This window comes from Netta rufina (genome assembly GCF_964035555.1).
Source record: "Netta rufina genome assembly, chromosome: 11".
NCBI lineage: Eukaryota > Metazoa > Chordata > Aves > Anseriformes > Anatidae > Netta > Netta rufina.
In genome coordinates, this window is record NC_140134.1 from 20,222,842 (window position 1) to 20,244,171 (window position 21,330).

General features: G+C 46.7%; 1 protein-coding gene across 2 annotated transcripts in view; it reads right to left on the minus strand.

Annotated features, from left to right (window-relative positions):
- Nucleotides 1-1,337: 1,337 nt before the first annotated feature.
- The window catches only part of MEGF11 (multiple EGF like domains 11), a gene marked incomplete at its 3' end in the record, with an annotated part of 188,964 nt that continues 168,971 nt past the window's right edge, over nucleotides 1,338-21,330 (minus strand). The window contains exons 18-22 of one of the 2 annotated variants that reach the window (XM_084293132.1): nucleotides 19,566-19,684; nucleotides 13,032-13,098; nucleotides 6,908-6,964; nucleotides 2,047-2,253; nucleotides 1,338-1,498 (exon numbers count right to left, since the gene is read on the minus strand). In XM_084293132.1, the coding sequence (XP_084149258.1) occupies nucleotides 1,338-1,498; nucleotides 2,047-2,253; nucleotides 6,908-6,964; nucleotides 13,032-13,098; nucleotides 19,566-19,684 (611 nt within the window). The remainder of the gene's footprint in view (nucleotides 1,499-2,046; nucleotides 2,254-6,907; nucleotides 6,965-13,031; nucleotides 13,099-19,565; nucleotides 19,685-21,330) is intronic. The other variant, XM_084293131.1, reaches the window with a different exon arrangement.

Genomic DNA, 21,330 nt, shown 5'->3' on the forward strand with positions numbered 1-21,330 from the left:
TGGTGAATGTGCAACAGAATATTTTTTTTTTTTTTTATATTTCAGAGGCAATCATCTTGCTACTTCCACGTTTGCCTAATAAAATTACATACTTAGAATCAATACTACTTCATGCTCAAAATCTACAAGGAACTGCTTAACGGCAAGTATTCTACTTTCTAGGTCAATAAGGATCACACACACAAAAAATAAAATAAAAAAATCATTGTGGCTTAGTCCAAAGCTTTACCATAAGTCAACCCCGTGATAATTATTTCACAAACAGCTGCTGAAAAAGAAAACCCAGTTTCAGCTCAATTTAATGATGTTTCAGGTAGAATCATCAACAAATAAAGTTGCACTACATGGTAATGCACATCAAATTAAAGGGTGTCATAAATGGCATGCTGTCAGGTGAATCACAATGGGGTGGTTTGTAAAGACGGCCTAGAGAAGCCGACGTGGCCTAGCATTAGGAAAGGAAACCAAACCAGGGGTTAGCCTGTGCAAACCTGCAGTGTCCCAGGGAAGTAAATGGAGGTGCAGCAGTTTAGGCTGCCTGACAAAGCTAGTGCATTTATCTAAGAAAACTGAAGCTGTATAAGGAGAATTAAAGCATCGCTGTACTGGTCAAAGTATGTGTAGCTTGTTAAAAGTGTGGTAAGCTGGGTATGAGATTCTTTGTTTAAACTGAAGACATTGACTGGACATTGTTACCTTTTAAAACCTGCACAGGATGTAGGTTTCCTCTACTCAAATAGCCTGGTACTGAATGTAAAGATGAACGTTTCAGCGCTAAGGTCCAAGCATGAGCTGTGCAGGATGTGTATGGTGATGGCAGTAAATGAGGTTTCCAGACAGTGAAATGAGAAGCTTCCCTGCTTTCGTTCGGAACAATGTCCATTTCCATGACAAAGATGTAAAATATATCTCAGCGTATTCCTAGCCACCTTGTTCCTAACAGTACAAGTTCTTTTTTTTTTTTTTTTGTTATACAGCTGGTAGAAATGTACGTCTCTAAGTCCTTCTACTTAGCGTGTTTTTGTGTTGTATTTTACAGCAAAGCCAGGGTTAGAATACACACCATGGAGAGCCTTTGCCTGGAGCATGTGAACACTTTCCTGGCATGACGCACTCCAGTGACACCTGGAGAAGGTACTCATTAGTTCCTGTGACCCATATAAAAAAATGTCTTTTTAAATAACATCATGCAGCAGCAGCTGGCCCAAGCTGATGTTTTATTACGTTAGGTCCTTGCGTAAGTCTGCAGTCACGTCAGCATCCTGCAGCACAGAAAAGGATTGTCTTCTCTTTTGCTTCCTCAAAGTTTGTGTTACAGCACAGTGAAGTCCATCCCTTTAAGACTGCTTGTCCCAAGATGGCCCGTGCGTCGGGCTGTGCCTCACGGGGAGGAGGTCGTAGTGACTAGGAATGTGACTGTTCCTAGGCAGGTCGTATGGGTTTTGGAGGTAACTGGCACTCCGGCCACGGGCGTCTTGGACCACGCTGACGGTGGGCTCTGGAAAAGCAAGGAAAAATGGGTTATGGCACCCCGCAGCGCTCCTGGGGCTGTAATTACTCTACTCATGCGTTTTGGCACAAGCACAGAACAGCAGCTTCCCAAACCCTCTGTTCCCCTTGCAGCTTTATGGATATTGCATGGGAGAGACCAAACAGCTCCAAGGCAGGGAGCTCCCAAAGTTCCACAAGCAACGTCTTCCAAAGTCCAATACTTCCTGCAAAATTATGCAACTGGACTTTGCAGCAGTTTAAAATGAAAACAGGAGCAGGGGGCTGAAGCCCTTCACTGCTGGGGCTGGAGGAGCTCTCTGGTGTGGTCCCACACTCACGTCCACAGTCACAGCACAGGTCCCTGCCAACATTGTGCTCCCCAAATCAACCCAATAATGCACCCCCAAGCCAGCGCCTCCCTGCGCCATGCCAAGTCCACACCACTTGTCTCAGGAAAGGAAAAAAAATCGCCTGCAGTAAAACCACCAAGGGTTGGAATGAACAGCTCAGAGCTGAGCACCTTGCTGCTGCCGCCACGCAGCGCCCCCCACTTACCAACTTCGTAGATGTTTTTGTTGGCTGTGGACGAAGTGGGCATTTCTGAATATGGGGATTCCCTGTGACCAGGCGATTTCATTTCCACGTAGCTGCTCTCGGAGTGTTTGCATGTTAAAATGGGGGGGTCTTTAATGGTGGCGTATGGGTTTTCACTGCTGTTCAGAGAACAAGTGCTGGAGCTGCACACAGACTCCTTCATGTAGTCTGCAAAACAAGACGGGGTGGGACTGTTAGCTTTCCTCGGAGGGTCACAGCTCAACCTCTGCAGGAGGGGCAGGGTGGGGAGAAGGGGCAGGGGTGAGGAAGATCCTTGAAGCATCCAGCACAGACACCCGACGCTTGTGCTCTGGGGTGTCCAAACCACTGCATCCACAAGTCTCTTAGCAGGAAAGCAATGGAAACCTGCTCGAAACCAAAGGTTTTGCCGTGAAAGGTTCTAGTTGCCATTTACTGCAGTACTTAACTTTCGGTGGCCATCGTTTCCCTCCCTCCCCTGGTTCCTGAGGAGCTGTGCTGCAATCCCGCCCCGCTGCCGCGCCGACCCGCAGCCCGACGCAGGTGGCAGCATCTGCTGGGCCTGGCTGGGCCAGCCTGGGAGGGACAGGGGGCTTTGGGCAGCACCGAATGCCCTATGTTTGAGAGCAAAACATTTCCAGCAGGTGTAGAACTGCATCAGTGCAGCGTGTGTGCTCTGTCCCCTGAAAGCTCCCATTCCTGGGGCTCGCCAGCATGAGGAGAAACCGATTTCTTTGTGTTCCCTTCTGCCACTAGGACTGGGAGGAGGCTGCTCCTGCTAACGGGGAACACTTGGGTTTCCGCAGCGGGGACAAGCCTCCAGCTGAGCCTTGCTTTTGATTTGCTTTTCCCCAGTGCTGTGGGCATCTACTGCTCCTCTCCCCTAGGCTGGGAAACAGGAGAAGGAGACGGAGGAGGCGCTACGTGGGGAGAACGAGTGGGCAGAGAGTGGCAGCCACTGGTGTTCCCCGGCGGTGACCCTGGCTGGAGAATGCCAGCCTGCTGCCGGGTCCAGGGCCAGGCTTGCTTTAAACAATAATAATAAAAACAACAGAGAATAAATAAGTCTTAACATTGACATTCAAGAACGTGCCATTGCTGCTGTGTGCATCCTGCTGGGCAGTGCCATTAATTTAGAATTAGAGCGATGCAATGAAAGATGAGGCATTTTCTTGTGCTGGGTTACAGTACAAAGGCAGATCCTGGTATATATGAAATACTCCCGGTGACATAGCGGGACTTGCAAAATAGCTGCAATCCCAGCTGCCCCCGCTATCTAGTATGGGAGACAAAAAGAGAAATTCAGGTTAAGAAATAGACAGACAACAAGATATCGCTTCTCCTATAAAAACCTCGTCTCTGTGCCTCTCCTCCCCGTCCTGGATCCATTAGCGTTAAAAGTGAGGGGACAACAGACAAAGACTAACAAATCCTACAATAAAACGGAACCCCTTAGGCTCAAAATACCTGTGCTAGATGCACTGGTCCCCAGTCTTCAGCCCCGCTGTGCATGGAAGGACCGAGCATTGCACGTGGGCGAGGAGCCGCGAGCTCCCTGGGCCAACGTTGGCACAGGACTCGCTGCTGCAGGGATGGGGCTGATGAGGAGGACTCAGCCCCGGGGCCTTTGGGGTGCCCATGGCCAAAGCCTCGGCTCTGCCTGCCCGCTGCTGTGTGCATTGTGCCATGAGGGGACCCTGCACAGCCTTTCGTACGCCAGCTCAGGGTTTGGGATGGGGCGCAGGGAGGCTGTTGCAGACTTGCTGCTCTGCCTCAGGTCACGCTGCTGAGTAGATGTGTGAAGGGGATGAAGGGCCGGAGGTGACAGAAGCGTACGGCTGCGTATGGCTGTGGGTGGCCCACAGACAGCGCAAGGCCTGGAGGGCAGCGCCAGCTCCCTGGGGAAGCCGCTGACACACAGGGAACTGCCCCACAGCCCTCTGTAGGATAATTAAAAAGTCTGGCACCAGTGGTCAAATTTCATGTCATGAATTAAAAATTTAAGCTGGCTCAATTGTACTTAGTAACCCTCACCCATCCACCCGGGGCTGCGGGGTCTGTTGGGACCACCACCAACAGGACCACACCAGCGGGACCACCACCAGCACCCATCCCGCTGCGGGCACCTACTCAGGGGGAGGCAGGGAACCTGCTCTAATTCTCAAGTCCCTGTCTCCTGGGTTGCCTGGATACCGATCACCAGACCTTTGAAGCAGATTTTGGGTTTTGTTGCCAGGGACTCAGATGTACTCGTCCCTCCCATAGACCGGTTTGCTCTCTTTTGCCCTGAATATCTTCCGGCATAATAATGACAAGCCTCAGTCCTTGCTTTCATGTCTGAAGCGCTAAGGAAATGCAGTGCACACAGGTAGAACACGCTCTCCTACTTTTTAATCCCATTTACGTCTGACGTTCAGTGCAGCCTGCCTTGCTGGCTGCTCTCATTAGGCTGGCCAACCCTCGCTGCTGCCAGGACAGCAGCACGGTGACAGCTTCCTTCTGCTTTTGGGGTGAGCATGACACAGCTGTGGGACGCGTTCCTGTGCAACAAGCAAGTGACTCACAGCAAGCAACGCCCTGAGCCTCTATGTGCATTAGTGCTTCTAGCTGCTGGGATTTCACTGGGAATCATGCAAAGGGCACTGATTTTATTTCCTTAAAATGCTATTGCCTAAGGTCACATTATTCCACTAGTGCATCAGTATTCATCATTAAAAAAAAAGAGAAAAGGACTCATCTGCAAAGAAAAGCTTGGAAATGGTATCAGTGGGCAGCATGCACAGGGAAAACTGCTCTTACAGCCCTCTGACAGCTCAGCTGCTGTCACGATGTGGCCCAGGGCTTGGGGTAGGCATGGGGGCATTCAGCCTGTGTTTCTTTGGGACTGTGTGTTTCTTTGAATAACCTGGCTAGCAGATGCTTTCTGTCCATCTCTCGGGTGAGTCAGGGCCAATGCAGGGCTGGCAGGGCGAGGAGAGCTGCGCCCAGCAGCAGGAGCAGCGCGGCCTCGCTCATCCACACGGTCCCGTCTCCTATTCTCTTTATGACATTGACACAGCAGGCTAAAAGCTGCGTTAGTTACCACATTTCTAAGGTTTTCATCCCCATGGACACTGTTCCCCAAACAGCTTCTTAAGGTAGCCAACAATACGAAGACCCCACTGAGCGGCCGAAAGCCCAGGGAAGGCAGCAGTGCACCCATGGCCCTGGCTCCTTGCCCTTGCTGCTGCCCCATTGGCCCCATTGACTTTCTTGCCATGGCCTCTCGGCCGACGTTTGAATTGTTAAGGAGCTAAGCATGTAAAGCAAGCGGCTCAGATCCTGGACAATAAACACACTACATAACAGCAGAAAACACATTTCACAGTTCCCTCCCACTGTGCTGTTTTCTCCCCGTCCCACTGGTACCCAGCCCCTCTGTGTGGCTGTCTCCTCGAGGGGAGGTCTGGCTGCATGTGTTCATTTTTTTTTAACTTTGCAAATACAGTAATTTAGTTTAAACTAATCTTGAAATTAATAGTTCCTTGTGAAAAGAACAACTAGCTCCAATATAATAAGATATATATATTTTTTTCGAATCATTAAAGAGCTGAAACCTGGATTGAGTCAAATACACATGCATAACCCCTGTGATATTTTAAATTTAGCTTTACAGAGAAAGACTTGGTCATGGATTATTGGTTTCTTTTAGTGATGCTGTGTTGTAAGGCCATGCTCTACCTAGTAGTATATCACCTTATTTAGAAGACTACGAAGTGATTAGTGCGCTCTAGGCCTGGCTGTCAACAGATCATCACATTTAATTTAGACCAGCTTTGTATTCATTGGCATCCTTTTGGGGGCAGATAAAGGTCTTGCTCCATAACACCTTGGCCACGGCACTCGCACCCAGCTGCAGATGAAGGTTCCACTTTCACCGTCACTCAGCTGACACCAGCCCAAGCACAGTGCTGAGAGAGGCTGGGCAGCATCTGCCACTCAGCTGACAGAGGGCCATCCCCAGCTGCTGTGTGCAGACACAGCACCCTTGAATTAGTGCTCAAAGCACTCACCCTGAGACTGCCTGTCCTGAACGAGGCTGACTCCCTGCTCCACCTGCTGGGCCACAAGCTGTGTGCCAAGCCCTAGCCCGGTCGGGGCTGAGACCCAAAGCTACAGCACTGGGGCCAGAGCCGAGCTCGCCAGTGCTTGCGCTGTGCCAAGTGCTCCTGTTGTCCATGCACAGCTGGAGTGTTTGGAATGTGAACCTGGAGGACAACTGAAAGCTAAAATCCCTGCCCTTGTTCACATGACTCATCCTTGCTCCCTTTTTAGACCAACCCCAGTCAGAGCCCATTAATTGCTTCGTGGCTGGTCAATGTACCGAGGGAGGTCGTTTCCCAAGCTCTGCTATAAATCTCGTCTGTGGAGGCCATGCAGCAGGGTCAGTTTGTTTTTCTCGATGGCTGGGAGCCTCATGGAGCTGCAACCTGGCAGGGAAATGCACCGGCAGCAACTGCCACCAGAAAGCCCTTGTAGGATGGCTGCGAGGTCCTACAAGAGCTGGCCAGACAGCTCCACCTGCACTGTCCCTGCAGCAAAGCTCTCCTTTTTTTAAGCTGCTTTGCCGAGGCAGGAGCCTACGGCCACGTGAAGCCATAATTCATAATGCCTCCATAATTCATGGGGCCCAGGCATCTGGCTGGGAGTCGGGTGCTGCCAGCTGAGCGTCCTTTGCAATTGCTCTGTCCCTCTCTGCCTCTGCACGGCCACTCTTCGGGGTGCTCAGGTCTCCTAGCTCACCTCTTCTACGACACCCTCCTCACACTCTTTGCAGGGTGACTGCAGGCACTGGATACCATACCTTTGAAGCTTTTTTCCATTATGTATGTGTTCTGACGTCTATCCATCCCACAAGCACCTGCATAAAAATGATATATAATGGAAAAGAAATAAATATTTATGTAAATTGGATTGCTTTGACTACTGAGCAGCATATAGTCTTTCCTCTAAATTGTACATCAAGGCCCTCATTTAGCGAGGCTCTTAAGCACATCCTCAGCTGTAAGCATGCACTCAGCTTCAGTGGGGATTCTGTGCCTGCCTAAAATTATGCATACACTTAAGAGCTTCCCTGGGAGGGAGGGCTTTCCTGGAGCAGCGTACTGCTCATTACCAAGAACAGCTATCCATCAGAGGAGCAGGGAAAAACGTCTGCTGAAACGGTCATTACTGAAACGCTAGGTAGATGGAGAAAAGAAGCCTAAACAAAGCCTTCCAAACCCCAGTCTGCAAGTCATGTTACGTTACTCTGTGACTAATTTTAGGCTTTGTTTCATCTGTGGATAGTATGTTATTTAATTCGCAGCCTGAGACTGTAAGCTGCATACCATCCTTCGAAATTACTTTGTATGGCTTTGGTTATAAATTTGCACAGTTCAATATCGGATGTGACAATAGTCCCTGAGTGACTACAGCAGACTGAAAACGCAGTAAGTCAGAGAGCAGGAAGCAAACACCTCTGCCTTGTACAATGCCGTACGAGCTTGGCATTGCTTGCAGAGGCAGAGGCAGAAGGGGCCAGGTACCTTTTCTGTGTTCACTACTGACATTTATCCTAGATATCAATCAGTTCAAAGGAAAATCTAATGGAAGCCTTTAAATCTTTTTAACTATAGAGTCTGATATTCCTTATTGACTAGCAAAATCAACACAAATTTGGTTACCGAGACAGAAATGTCTTTGTGGCTCATGAAATTCCCTGTAAAGTAATGAAGTTATGCTAGTGAAAGAGCCCTGCAAACAGTACATCCCAGAGGTCTCCCAGCTATTTGTCCTTGCTTTTCCTCTGGTATCTGCACAAAGAGCTGTCACCACCACCGGTGCTGCACCAAACCTTTTTTTCATGACAGCTTTGTCTTTTACCAAATGAGGTAAGTCACTAAATGAGACAATCAGTGTGTTACTGGCACATCAGACAAAAACCTTTGCTCTGATTCTCAGTCTCCATCCCAGAGCACAGGAAGGGTGCTGGTGGTACACAGCTGGTGCCCTTTGATGGGGTTCTCTCCCTCCGGGCCAAGGGTGACCAACCCAAAAAGATGTTTGAGCACCTTCTGCTTTGTTTGCCACCACTCAGCGAGGAGGCTCTCGCACAGAAGGGTATTGCCTGTGTGCTTTTTTCCTCTCCTGGATTTTTCAAGGGCAGCATCCAGAGTGCAGAGGGTGAAGCTCAGTCATCCCTTGGCTCCCATCCACAGGCCTGGTGCTCCCTTTCCCAGCTGCAGAGCTCCTGACGGCCGTCCCTGGTGGTCACACCTCCTCCTGGCCGGGCTGAGCGAACCCCCGGAGCAGGAAGGCCCAGCAGCACTTGGGGACATGCAGGACGCCTCCAGCAAGGTTGCAGAAGACAGGGATGAATAACTTTGCTCAGGACCATGACCTAGTCCTCCCCAGTAACTTCAAAATATCAACCACAGAGACAAAGCAAGCAGCACAAAGCATAGGAGCGAGCCTGCGGGACAGCATCTTTGTAACCTACCAGGCATTAGTGAGAAGATACCGGTGGTTAGAATAAGGACCATGCAGACTTTGACTTATCAAGCAGAGGTTGCCGTGGGAATGCTTCGCTGTCAATCTGTGCACACAGGCAAGTCGTGTACGAGAATCATCTGATCTGAGCATCCTTGTCAGATCTTTACAGAAACGTTCCCCTTGCGACTGTCAAGGCTGACTGAAGGCTGGAGCCCTGGGGCTGCCGGGAGGATGCGGCAATATTAACCAGCACCGTCGGTGTCTCAGAGGGGAAGGACTCCACTTTCTGAGCATATTTCATCAGCTCAGCTCCATGCGAGTTCCTACCAGTCCTCCTGGAAATGTCAGGCACTGGATGGGCTTCTGCAGCAGCAGGGATCGCTGTCCTGCTCTGAGCTTGATCGCTGAGACCCTCTGGGCCGGCAGGCTGCTGCTGAGTGAGCCTGAATTTTGTTTGGAGTTGGGAACAGGCAGTACTTGCCCACAGCAAGCTGTAAAACTGCACCTTGCCACACTTCTGCTCCGTTCTCAATTCAGTGTGGCTGTAGAAAAATAAACACACACCTGCTGGGAAAGGCACGGGTGGGGCTGGTACTGCCATGGGAGGGCTGCCCGACCCCACAAACACTTCCCAGCCTATTCCCTTTACTTCTGTTTTCAGGTATATTTTATGCCTCCTATACTTAGGTGTTTTTATAATCTGCTTTATGTATTCATTGCATTTCTCAAGAGGTGAAATGAATGATGGATACAGTATTTTATAAACTGCAAAAGCAGTTAATGTGGAAAAGGAGCATGTGGCCTCATCAGGCCGGGAATCTGACACATCAGGGAAGCTTAGGATTAAGTTTGAAGCTAAATTTTGTGCTGGGGTGAAATCAGAGTCTCAGCTGGAAATATTTTTCTGCACCTCTTGGCTTTGAGAAAACACAAAGTCAGCTCTGAATCACTTTGTGGCTTTGGTCCCCTGGAATAAACACAGCTTAAGCCACTCAGGATGTGCTGCAAATCACAAGTTCAGTCTCTGCATTGCTGTTAAGAGAAATCATATTACAGATAAAAACAGTTTTGTCTGCAGCCCACTGTATCCACCACTCGAGCTAATGAGCATAATAACCTTTTCTAAACTCAGTAGGTGTTTTAAGACTTCTGACTTGCTTGGAGTTGGAGCTGGAGTCTGCAATTGCTTAATGCAGGCTGGACTATGGCAAGAGAGATTAGTCACGGGGCAAATAATTCCAGTTCTGCAACAAGAGACTGAATAGAAAATGCAGAGGCAAGCCATTCCTTGATGCTAGCAGGGCTAGGCTGCATTAAACAGCAGGAACACGCAGCAGAGCTGTGGATGCTGCCTCTCCTTGGCACCACAACCTCGAAAGTCTGATCTGTCAAACCGATGTCCATGAGAATTGCTTGTGCACAAGGTGTTAGGGTCTGAAACGTCCTCATTACTAGGCTCCCAGTCCATTTAACAGATACGATCATCTCTTCGAAAAACCCTGACAGACTGATATTTGAAGCTCGTGAGCAAATGTGCCAGCAGTGAAAAAACAGGCTTTGTTCTGCTCCCTGCACCTCCAGATGGAGAGAATACAGACCTGGAGCCTGGGCTCTGCAGAACTGAGGCAGAACGCCTGCTGGCTGAGAAGGTCCACGGGATATGTGTGGGCAGTGCATGTACCTGGGTGTATGTGTGTATGTACACCATATATGCATGGACACACATGAGACCTGTTTCTCTACATCATTTCTGCCTGTTGCACTCAAAGAAAGCCCCACTGCTATCAGAGGGAATATGCACGTTGGCCGAGGCAGGATCTGCATTAGGTCCTCAGCTGTGATTAAACAGCTTTTCTTAGCATCTCACACAGCCACCTCTGGCCCGCTGACCCGCACTCTCCCCAGGAAGGCAGTGCTGCGCCAGGCTGATTCACTTGCCCCCTTTCTTGCCATGTCTGCTCCATCTCTTTGATCTGTGCTGCTGTGGCACTGCTCGTGACACGCATCTGAAATAAGGACCATGGTGGACTTTGAGACAGGCTGCTCCTTGGTCCGAACACACATCCATTATGTATGGACAGCCCTTACTCTGCTCCCTCAGAGGACATCTCCCATTCTTTCCCTTTCCAATTATACTGCCTGGGGAGTGCCCCCTGGCTCAGCAAAGGCCACTGATGCGAACTGAGCAGCCAGAAGGTGTTTCCCAGAGCTGTAAAACTGCAGCCTGCAAGAGGGAGGAGAGCAAAGAGGGGTTAATTAAAGCACTCGTGTGCCCTTTATCAGTGTGATTGCCTTTATGAGATACACAGCCAAATGGAAAGTACGTGGCATTTCCAGAAAGCATTCCTTTGGTCCTCTATTACATGCAGATAAAGAGATGCTTTGCTTGGAGAAAACTCCAGTTGATTACAGGTTTTAAAAGATGAGTGTCTGAGCTAATTTCACAGGGATATACTTACAATTTCCTTTTCCCCAGCTGTAATTTCTATTTGTGACAGTTATAATTTCGAACGAGCCTACAGACATTTTTGTGAGCCTGATGCTCACAAAGAGCCTGCCCTTTTGGGCCATTGCCTCAGCCGGTGGAGTTGCTGGCTGAGGAACCAGGGGGATGACCAGGAGAGTTCAGGGGTTTCTGTCAGATCTGAATTTCTCTTCAATTCCCCTTTAACTCCTCTTCCTTGCCTCCAGCTCACTTACACATCTGCTCTTTGTAACGTCTCATGGGGTCGTAACAGGAGTTGTCCTCTGCTCTTTTAACTACTTAAACCAAGTTCAGCTGTGTGCAATGCTTGGCTGCTATTCCAACACCTGATCTGAGGCATCTGTGCCCTAAAAGCTGAGGCTGATGGTGGGATGGGAAGGTGACACATCTTTAACTCTTCCTTTCTTCCATACGTACTGTGGCTTAAAGGTCAGGAGCTCTCATTTGACCTTCATAGGCTTCACTTACATTTTATGGTTACAATTCAAAATTAAAGTTTTCCACTTTCTTCTGAAAGTTGCACATATAAATGGGACCTGCCACTTTTATTGCACAAAAGCAACATCACAAAATGAAAATACATTTTACAGTTGAATGCAAAAATGGTTTTGCTCTAAACTAGAACTCAACATTATGACACAAACATAAATTTTAATGTTGGAAAGGGAGAAAAAAAAATCTTATTTTTATCAATTAGTGTGAAACAGACATATTTGGGAAGAAAAAAAATGGAAAAATGTTTATCAAAGCAACATACTTGGGCTGCAAAATGCCATGGAAAAAAATGTGACTGTTTTTGCTGGAGATCGCTTAGCTAAAGTATTTATCACTTCTACGTCATTCTTACCACAAGAGCATCACTTCTGCTAGTAAAATAAAATAGAGGAATGTAGGACAAATGTGGCACTCAAGGAGCACAGGATGCAACAAGATAAAAATAAATAAAGCTAGTGAGTAAAGCTGTAAAATGGTAAAAGGAAAATTAACTTGATTTGTGGAGCATTTGGAAATCCTGATTTCCCCCCATCTCTCCATGTTACATACAGATAAGCACAAGAGCAGCTCTGCAGATTATTATAAAGAAGAAAACATTGAATGGTTGATAATGATGGAAAAGGCCTTGCATTGAAGCTTGACACTTTTGTGATTTTCCTGATGCAGAGGAGATTTTGGAGCAAGGTAGGGGGTGTTACCGAAGAGCACAGATAAGACGTGATGCCTGGTGCTGCCTTTTTAGGGTGATTCAGCTCACCTTAAAAATCCCATAAATTCCATTTCACTTTTCCTCACACACTATACTTCCAGCAGGATATTAGTAATCCCAGTAAAGGAAAGGGAAAATGTTTTCTGCCATGGACAAAGTAAATTCCAAGTGCTCGGACAGGAAAGCAAATAGCATCCAAAGCACTAAATTTGGATAGGTTTTGAGATAAGAGCTGCTAAAACCCCTGTTAAAACTGAAGCCAGGGAGAATAAACTCAGAAAGGGCAATTAGGCTTCATTCTTGGCTTGTTTCCACTGGCTGGTGGTTCAAAATTGCATGAAAAATGGTCACTGTATGATGGACTAGGAGACAACAGTGTCTATCACACGTTCCAGCTCCTGCCAGAGGCTCCAGGGTTTTATCAAGATGCCAGTATTTAGTGCTAAACTTTATTAAGCATGAAAAAAAATATCCCAAATTGAAATTTAAAAAAAACAACATTTGTAGAGTAGATAAATAGTGATTCAACTGACCAACCTGGGAAAGGAGACTAGAGCGAATATTGACTCTGCTTGCCCAATCCATGGTTTGTGGTAAAAGAAACAGTTTTAATATCTTGATCTTTCACTACTGGCAATTCTGACAGTGAAATAAAGACAACACCAATATTTTTCATTATTGTTAATGCCTTTATGAAAGGCTGATTGGGATTTGAAATCGCTCTAAAGTCTACCAAAATGATTAAATTGTTTAAAAATTACTGACCTAGTTCATTCAGATAGCTGTAGGGTCTCCAGTCTGCAGTTTCTCTGTCAAGGATTTTGTTATTGAGCTGTTCAAAAAGTATGATAATGGGTTAATGCTGAAAGAAACAGACAGTTCCCACCCAAGACGTCAGCCCACTGATGTCATGAATCAAAATGGGAGATGAATATTACCTTGGCCTCGCCATAAGATCTTTTAAGTGAGTGAAGTTTGACAGTTTTTCACTAGCATTAGGGAAAATCACAAAGGAAAGTCACTTCACCAAGTAATGAACACAAGCATGCTGGAAAAGACAGGATTTCCTTCCAGGAGTAACGGGTGATCACGACTCAGATGCCCGTGTACAGGGAGTGACATGCTGGCAGTACCAAAATAACCGATGGCGATGGATGCAGCAAAGCCACCTACACAGCATGCAGACAGGCGCTGTTTGGAACGAGGAGGGGGTTGCAAATACATCTGCATACTCGGTTCAAAGAGAAACAATGGCTCGAAGATTTCTCTCAATTCAAGGAAAATAACGTAGGCAATACCGAGGTGTAACGCCCCGAGCTGCCACCCAGGTGCTGTACTGGAAGAGCCTGGGACGGGCACAGCCGCACGGTGCCAGCCGCAGGAGGCTGCTGCTGCCTGAAGGATGTGTCAGAAAGGTCTGGGTTTGTCTGCAGGAGTCTCACTTGAGCTCGGTGCCAAGAGGCAAGCAACGTGTGTGCCTGAGGGATGGGGATTTTGCACAGCAGTGAAGGTGGGGAAGGCTCGGACCAGTTTGGGGTGCACGGCTCTGCTGGGCTGAGGTCCTGTGCCACAGCAAAAATGGCTCTGTGGAGTTACATGGTTGTGCAAGTCCAGCAGCAAAGCTCTGGGAACCACCACAGCTGCTAAAGCTGCTGAGTTTTCCACCTTGAAACTTTTCCCTTACTGAAAGCACAGCAAAGGAAGTGTCAGTTCAAGGGCAAACCCCAGCCCTGGTTCAGAAGAATTAAAGTTGTGAAGCCCTTGTTGCTCTCTACAGCATTTCATTTTTCCTGATCTCTTACTAATTTTTGCTTAGCTTTCGCACTGGGCCTTAAGACCTGGAACAAAAAAACATTTCTGCTGTGTCCAAGTCTGTTGGGAGATGAAATCCCAGCCCCCAAAGCTATTCTCACCTGCCTTCCCTGGGCGCTGTGCAGGGAACAGTGGATCAAACGCTGCGGTGCTGAGCTTTCCTTACAGCAAGCACGGCCAGATGGGGAGTGACAAATTGCTGTCCCACGTAGTGGCTGGGGACACTGTTCTGTGCCGTGCTGGGGAGGGCTCAGGAGGTCTCCTGGGGCACAAATTCCTCCATAACGCTGCAGACATGGCAGGTGTCCGTCCTGCAGCTGGGCACACGGCAAAAGCCTGACCCTCTTGGCCAGGTAGATATTTGTGGGAGAGTTGGGTTGCTGAGGATGAGCCTGCAAAGCTCTGCGGCCTCTCCTTTATCTCCAGGCAAAGCAGCTGCAAGTGCTCCTCTCTAGAAGGAGCACCACATTTGGGACACCTCCACTGCACATTACAACCTGCATGTTGACATGTAGAAGCTTTTATCCCATCTCAGAAACCGTGTTTCATTTGGGGGAAGGTTTGTAACAACCAGAGGCAAAAGCCTGCCCTCATTGACCAAATCCTGCTGATTGAATTCCATCGATTCAGGATGCAGAAGGCGGGCTGCTGTGTTTTATCCCAAATGGGATAGGCAGTGGTTAATCCAGGGACAGAAACAGCACAGAGCAAGCTCTGCACAGGCACAAGGGGTGTGCGAGCACGTGTTGGGTCTTGCTACAAGCAAGTGCACAGTATGTTCAGTGCAAACCCGAGCAGCCCCGCTACCAGCACCGGCAGCTTCCACCAGCAGAGCCCCTGGCTCGTTCTTTACTCCTAACCTTGCAGCAGTACCACGAATGCTGGTTTTCAACCCAGCTGCACCACTTAGGTCACACTTCTTGAAGTCTCCGAGTTTCTATTAAAAGCTTTGTTTCTGCGGGATTTATAAATCAGCTCACAAACCCCAAATTTGGTGTGAAGAGCTATGGGCTTGAATTGATTTTTTTTTTTTTAATGAAATGATTTGGGGACATTTCGAAGTTTTGCAGAATGCAGTAATTATGAAGAAATGTGATTATAGCTGTCTCTCTGTGCTACTATCATTTCTTAACACACTATAATTTGTTAACATTTTTCCTTACGAAGATACTTCAATTTGCAAAGCAAAATTGCTTTTCCAGAGGAAAAAAATACTTCATAGTAAATTTGCCCACTAAAAATCCCTGCTTGTAATTTTAGCAACTCCGATAAATCTACCTCATACCTGGCAACTTTTCTTTTAAGATCAATGAGATACGTGCATGAGCAAAGCAAAGTTGTTATCTGTCCCCCTGAGATAGCTGGCGAGATCACAGCGGCACGCTAGCACCAGCGTGCTATTTGTCAGTGCTCAGGTTTCCCAAGGACTCCAAGTAATTAAGCAAATAAGTGCTGGCACAAATTCCATCATACCTTTCTCCTCGAGGATAGCAGTTGGTAAGTGCTTCTCCTGACTATTGTCTTCGGGTGCCCCTGTTCCTCGGTTTCAGAGGGCCCTCCTGAACAGGGCGTACTGCTTCTATATTCGCAGTCTTCTTTTTCTTGGGCAAGTTTTAGTCAAAGCTACTTTATGATGCTTTCAGGGGTTGAATTCGGTTTTATTAGTTGGGTGATATCCAGTCAGACCATTTCCAGTGACCTCTGTTTTGCAATTTCTAATTTTATGTGAAGTCTTTGGTAGAATTTAGAACTTCCTTTAATAGAGGCGAATCTGCTGGCTTTAAAAATTCAGGACAGGACATCTAATAGCAATTGATTTTTGTATTGTCTGTGGAAACCAACAACACCTGGGCTAGCTGCGATGCTGCTCTCCTTTGGGAGGGAGGGAGGGTGGAACTAAGAGCGCTGCAAAAGAGCAAGGTGAGGATGCTCCATGTGCTCATGACACGCCAGTGCAGCAGCCTCATGCTTTACAGAGAGCTTTTTTTTACACACTTTTGCAGCCTTTTGTAAAAGGGAGATATATATTCCTACAGTCATGAACAATTCACAACCTCAAATATAGAGCTGGCCTTGCAGCACCGAGTGGTTTTGTGAATTGTCCCACCAATCTCCTGAGAGAAATGTGTCCTCAGCATCTTAAAAAATAAATAAATCTGGTTTCTAACTCAAGCCTTGAAAGCTCTGATGTGCGGACACAGGTATAAAGGTAGGTGCGCACTGCTGTTTTGGAAAATTTTGGTGCAGTAACTCTACAGGACAAATTTATTTGGGTTCATGCACCTTACTGCTTGGTCATCTGCAGGATCACTAGCTGCTGCTGCATGAGTAAAGGGAACACCTACTTGTAGGAGCTAATAGGCAGTCAAATTTTGGCTTCCCTTAAACTAACAGTAAAATTCCTACTGACTTTGATGGAGCAGCATTTCACTCGAGCTGACTTAGCAAGTTCACAGATATTTACCTGTAGCACGGTGCTGATAATTAACAACCTGCACTGAGCTGCAGGAGCCTCTGCCTCCTCCTCAGGCCCAGCGCTGCAGAGCCACCTCCTGGACCTTGCACAGAGCTCAGCCCCTCTGACTCCTGCTGGCAGCTGGAGCAGGTTTTGGGGAAGAGCTTTGATCACCGAGCACCTGAGTCCAGTCGCCTTTTACTGCAAACACCCTGGCACACAATCACTTAGGTAACTGATCAAGCTCCATTTTAACAGTAATCAGATTTCTTTGTCCCATTAGTCTTACTGGGAAGCTGTTCCAAAATCTCGCTGATCTGATGTTAGAAATCTAATTTCCAGCCTCAATGCATTCATGGCCAGTTCATCCTCATTTGTTCTTGTGCCAGCTCTGTTATCTAACTTAAATAGCTCTTCTCCCAACTAGTGTTTACCCTGATGTATTTATAGATGGCAATCATACTCCCTCTCAGCATTCATTTTGCTAGATAAAAGAAGCCAAGCCTTTTTTTTTTAGTCTCTTCTCATATGCTCCCCCTTGTCCTCCCACTTGCTGTTGCCTGTGTGTGCTGCAGCCCCAGCACTCCCCTCATATAACCAGCTGACCCCATATACACCAGGAGGCCTTTCACTCCTCTGCTCGCTTCTGTCTCAGTGACCTCAGGTTTTACCTTCAGGGCACGAGTGGCTTCCTAAGCAGCAGCCAAATATCTGTCTGGCTGAGGGGAAATGGAGGTGAGACACCTTCCCCCTGCTCCTAGAAGAGTCAGGAAGGCTTGGCACTGCTCCCTTCCTATGGAGACAGACCTGCCTCATGTATTTAACTCCTGAACCTCCCAGATTTTTCAGTCAGCCCCCCCTGCCCACCTGGCGTCCTGAGGGAAGTGTCCCATGGGTGCACTGGTGGCAGCAGCAGGGGCAGTGCCACGGCCGTACTGGTGCCCTGCTGCCAGCTTCTGCCTTGCTGAGCCAGGGCAGGAGGAGAAGAAAGCAGGGACAGCAGAAAGAACAACAGAAGAATTATGTGACTAGGAGGGTGTGAAAGGAAAGCAGGAAAATGGATTTGAGAGGAAACAGAAGAGAGAATAAAGCAGAGAGAATAAAAGGGAAGAGGAGAGAAAAGGCAGAATAAGACACAGAAAGAGAGAAGAGGATGAGAGGGGCAGGGGGAGCGCACGAGAGAGAGAGAGAACAGCTTCTCGAACTGGAGTGGGGCTGCATCTCGCCACTGCCCTCTCTTTGTACCTTTGCCCAAGCTGCCTTTCTGAAAGAAGTGATAGAGGAATGGCTCCAGCCCATCGCCTCGAGGCATGATCTCCTTTAAGCACAGGAGGATAACGCATCCAAGGCTCTGGCTCAGCAGTTCGGAGAATTCCTCTGCCATTTTTTTTCATTTTGCATCTGTGCTGGTTCCTTTGTGACCCCAGCTGGCACTAGAAAGAAACGAATCCTCCAAGTACAACTTGTGCACATTTCCCTGCAGAAAGTGGAAATGGCACCAGACAAACTGATTAGGAAATGAAACTCGTTAAGGCAGCCATTAGGGGCTTTATATGCTCTTTTGTCTTACTTGGCTAGAAAACTGCATAGACAGAAGCAGCATATTTTTGGCCATCCTCAGCTATTTAGCACTGCAGAGCATTCTCATGAATAAGTAAGATGGTGGGAGATGTAAAAGAAAAGTCAGGCCCTACATTTTGATAAGTGACCTAAAAATACCAGATTTTTTTTGTTCAATATCAGGACAACCTGCTCACCATACTGATAGCCAGTACTACAGCGAGGCAAACAGTTTTCAGGCTTGTCCAAATGTGCCACTTGGGTTTTATACCTTTTCAGCAGCTAAATATTTGAAGTAGCTATGTGATGAGATTGCACTGCAGGCTGGGAAATCAAGATAGGTGCTTGCTTTGACCTTTCCTGACTTTATTTAAATTACTGCAGTAGATTACTGGTCCAGACCCACACTCGTGGTGTTCATCCTAAATCTGACATTATGAGCATTTGCACTTTCAATCTGGGGAGTAAAAATGCATGATGCAAAGGGACCACCTACATCGGAAACCATATTTACACATCTGTCTAAACTTTTCTCTGAGAAATCTCCAGAGCCAGCACTCTTAATACAATTTAAAACCAAGAAATGTCTAACAGGAACACATGTAGAAATAGTTTTGCATGCTCTGTTTCATAGGATAGTGTCTTTTTTACATTAATTTTGTTCTCACGGCTTTCCAGTTAGCAAAGCTACATTTGGATTAAGGTGACACAGCCTGCAAGTACCATCATTTTTAAAGCTGACAGCCTTAATGGAATCAATTGCATTTCCTTTTTCTTCTGCTCCCTACCCTTCGTGCCACTTTGGCTTATTAAGGCTCTGAAGGAAGAACTGCCTTACATTTACCATAGCTAAGTCTATCGCTAAAGTGGTGAATTCAGCGCAGTCCATGAACAGTCCTAGGAAATCAATAGCAACATGTGCTAAGTAATGTCCTGGATGTTTGAGTATTCCAGTCTGAAGAGCTCTGCTGAAGAGCCTGAAGTAATTGCACAGCTCTCAGAATGTCCTGGATGAGAGCAGTGCTTAGAAGCATCCTTGATATCTTCTTGCATCTATTTTTGTCTGTCGATAGGAAGTTTGCGTGTCTACTGATTTGGGAAACCATGATATAGCAAAGTTAGACTACTGACTTAATGCTTCATTGATTTACTTTCCTTATTGCAATGAATAATTGCAATTATCTAGTTATTTATCTTTTGAGAAGCAAACATACCTTATAGTTGCTAAGACAACAAGGCTTATTGACCAACACTGGCACATGCTGAAACTCCCATTACAAGGCACAGAGATTATGAAGATACACGGAGGGAAAAGCAGACCGTTTTGTGTCTGTCACAGCTGCGATGTCAGGAAACTGCTATACAGGATTTTTAGATAGTGCTGGCAGGCAACAGGATCCAAAAGGCATTGCTCTGATTTATTTCCTTGAACTGATAAGAACATTGCTACAGTGGGACGGGATAATATCTACCTTACTGGAGCTGTTTCCATCCACATTACTGGTAAAGAAGCGTGAAGTCACACCACATGATAGAGTGTGGTAGCTTGGATTGGAAAAACAACGTACGCTGCCGCTACCTTGAGATATATCTGGGAAGAAAACAAGTGATCACAAAATACTTTGGAAGCCATAACGATTCTTAAGGAACTGAAAAGATGCTAGAGACAATCACGTTTAGAAAACTGATAAGCATTTTGTTAGAGTACTGGGTGCTATAAGACATCTCTAGATGAGATCTATCCTGAATTATAATGGTATGAAGCTCTTGACTACTATTAACATTAAATAGAAGATTAAAAAAAAAAAGCAAAATATTTATATAATGGTGAGTTATCTTTTGGAAGATCTTAAGAAAATAATTCCTGACAATACATCTGTGTTGAGGGTAAGGGAAGAAATGCAACACTCTGGATATAGACTGTCTACTACAAAGTTTCTTCTCTAGTTTAAACAGGTGTAGGAGCCACTGATGATAATCCTTTTAGTTGTGAAACATTTAATTAAAACTTTTTGTTGCAAGAAAGGTAGTTAATGTTATAAAATCAAGGTGCTATCATGGTACCAAAGGAGTCCAAAACATGTTATGGAAAGGCTTTTTTTTTGGTGGAAAGGCTTAAAAAAAGCAAGTTGAAGCACTGAAAGGGAAACTTTGGCAGTTACGTCATTACACTCAGAGACATTTTTATTTCCTCTCTTTAACTTACCAATACATTTACCAAATGAAACAATTTACCAAGAAATGCATCATATTTATACTGGCAGTTCTAATGAAAACATCAATCCCAATCTGGTTTCAGCTTAATAGCAAATTGATATCTATTTCAAAGCTGCATCAGAAGAAAGGATGACAAGTTCAAACAAATCAAAACCATTTAAACAGCCAAGCCCTGTAAGAAGTAAATAAACGGGTTAGTTTTAATAAACCTGGGAGGTTAGGTACAGGAAACACCTTCAGATGCAAAGTGTTGGGATGGCTGCTTGTCCCCAGCACCAGAGATCCCTGATGAAGGTTAGAAGCTGATGGAAGGACCAGGGCCCTGCTGGCACTGCCTGCGGGAGGGGGCACCAGCCACCATCAGCCACCCTGCCTTGCCCTCTGCTTCTCTGCTCCTGCATTTGCATTCTTGTGAACATGCACTTTGCTTTGCTGACATCTTGTGGAGATCTAGATTTAGCTTAATTTACTGCAAAATATCCCGTTTCAAATAAGTGGTTTTATCTGCAGGGTGTCTATTACATAAGAGCTGAGGCACAGAGCTGAGGGAGGGAAGTGCACATGCACGTGTGTATCTGACCGAGCATCTTTTTTCTGCTGAAACATGCAGAGCAATTTTTGAGGTCACTGCAGAACCTTTCAGTTCTGGTTATTTTCTGAGGTTATTGCTTACAAAGTATCTCAGACCAATGTGTGATTCCAGCACTGAAGTATTTGCGTTTAACTTCTTTCCACTCACCACTGCAGCCAGAGACCACAGGGCCTGCCAGGACTCTGCCGTCTCTCCTAACTATAACTCGGTGATATTTGCAATAGAATTAAAAAGAAACAGCTACGCCTGGGGGTCTGCAAATGAGAACTGGGACTGGAACCCAATTATGGCAGTCGGTGTATGCCCATCACAAACACAGCTGCTCACATACAGCCTTGGACCTGCTCGCGAGGGCCTGACTGCTCAGCAGAGAAGCGGGGCTCATCCGCCCTTCTCACAGCCTGCGGTCCCAGCTAAATGCAGACGCT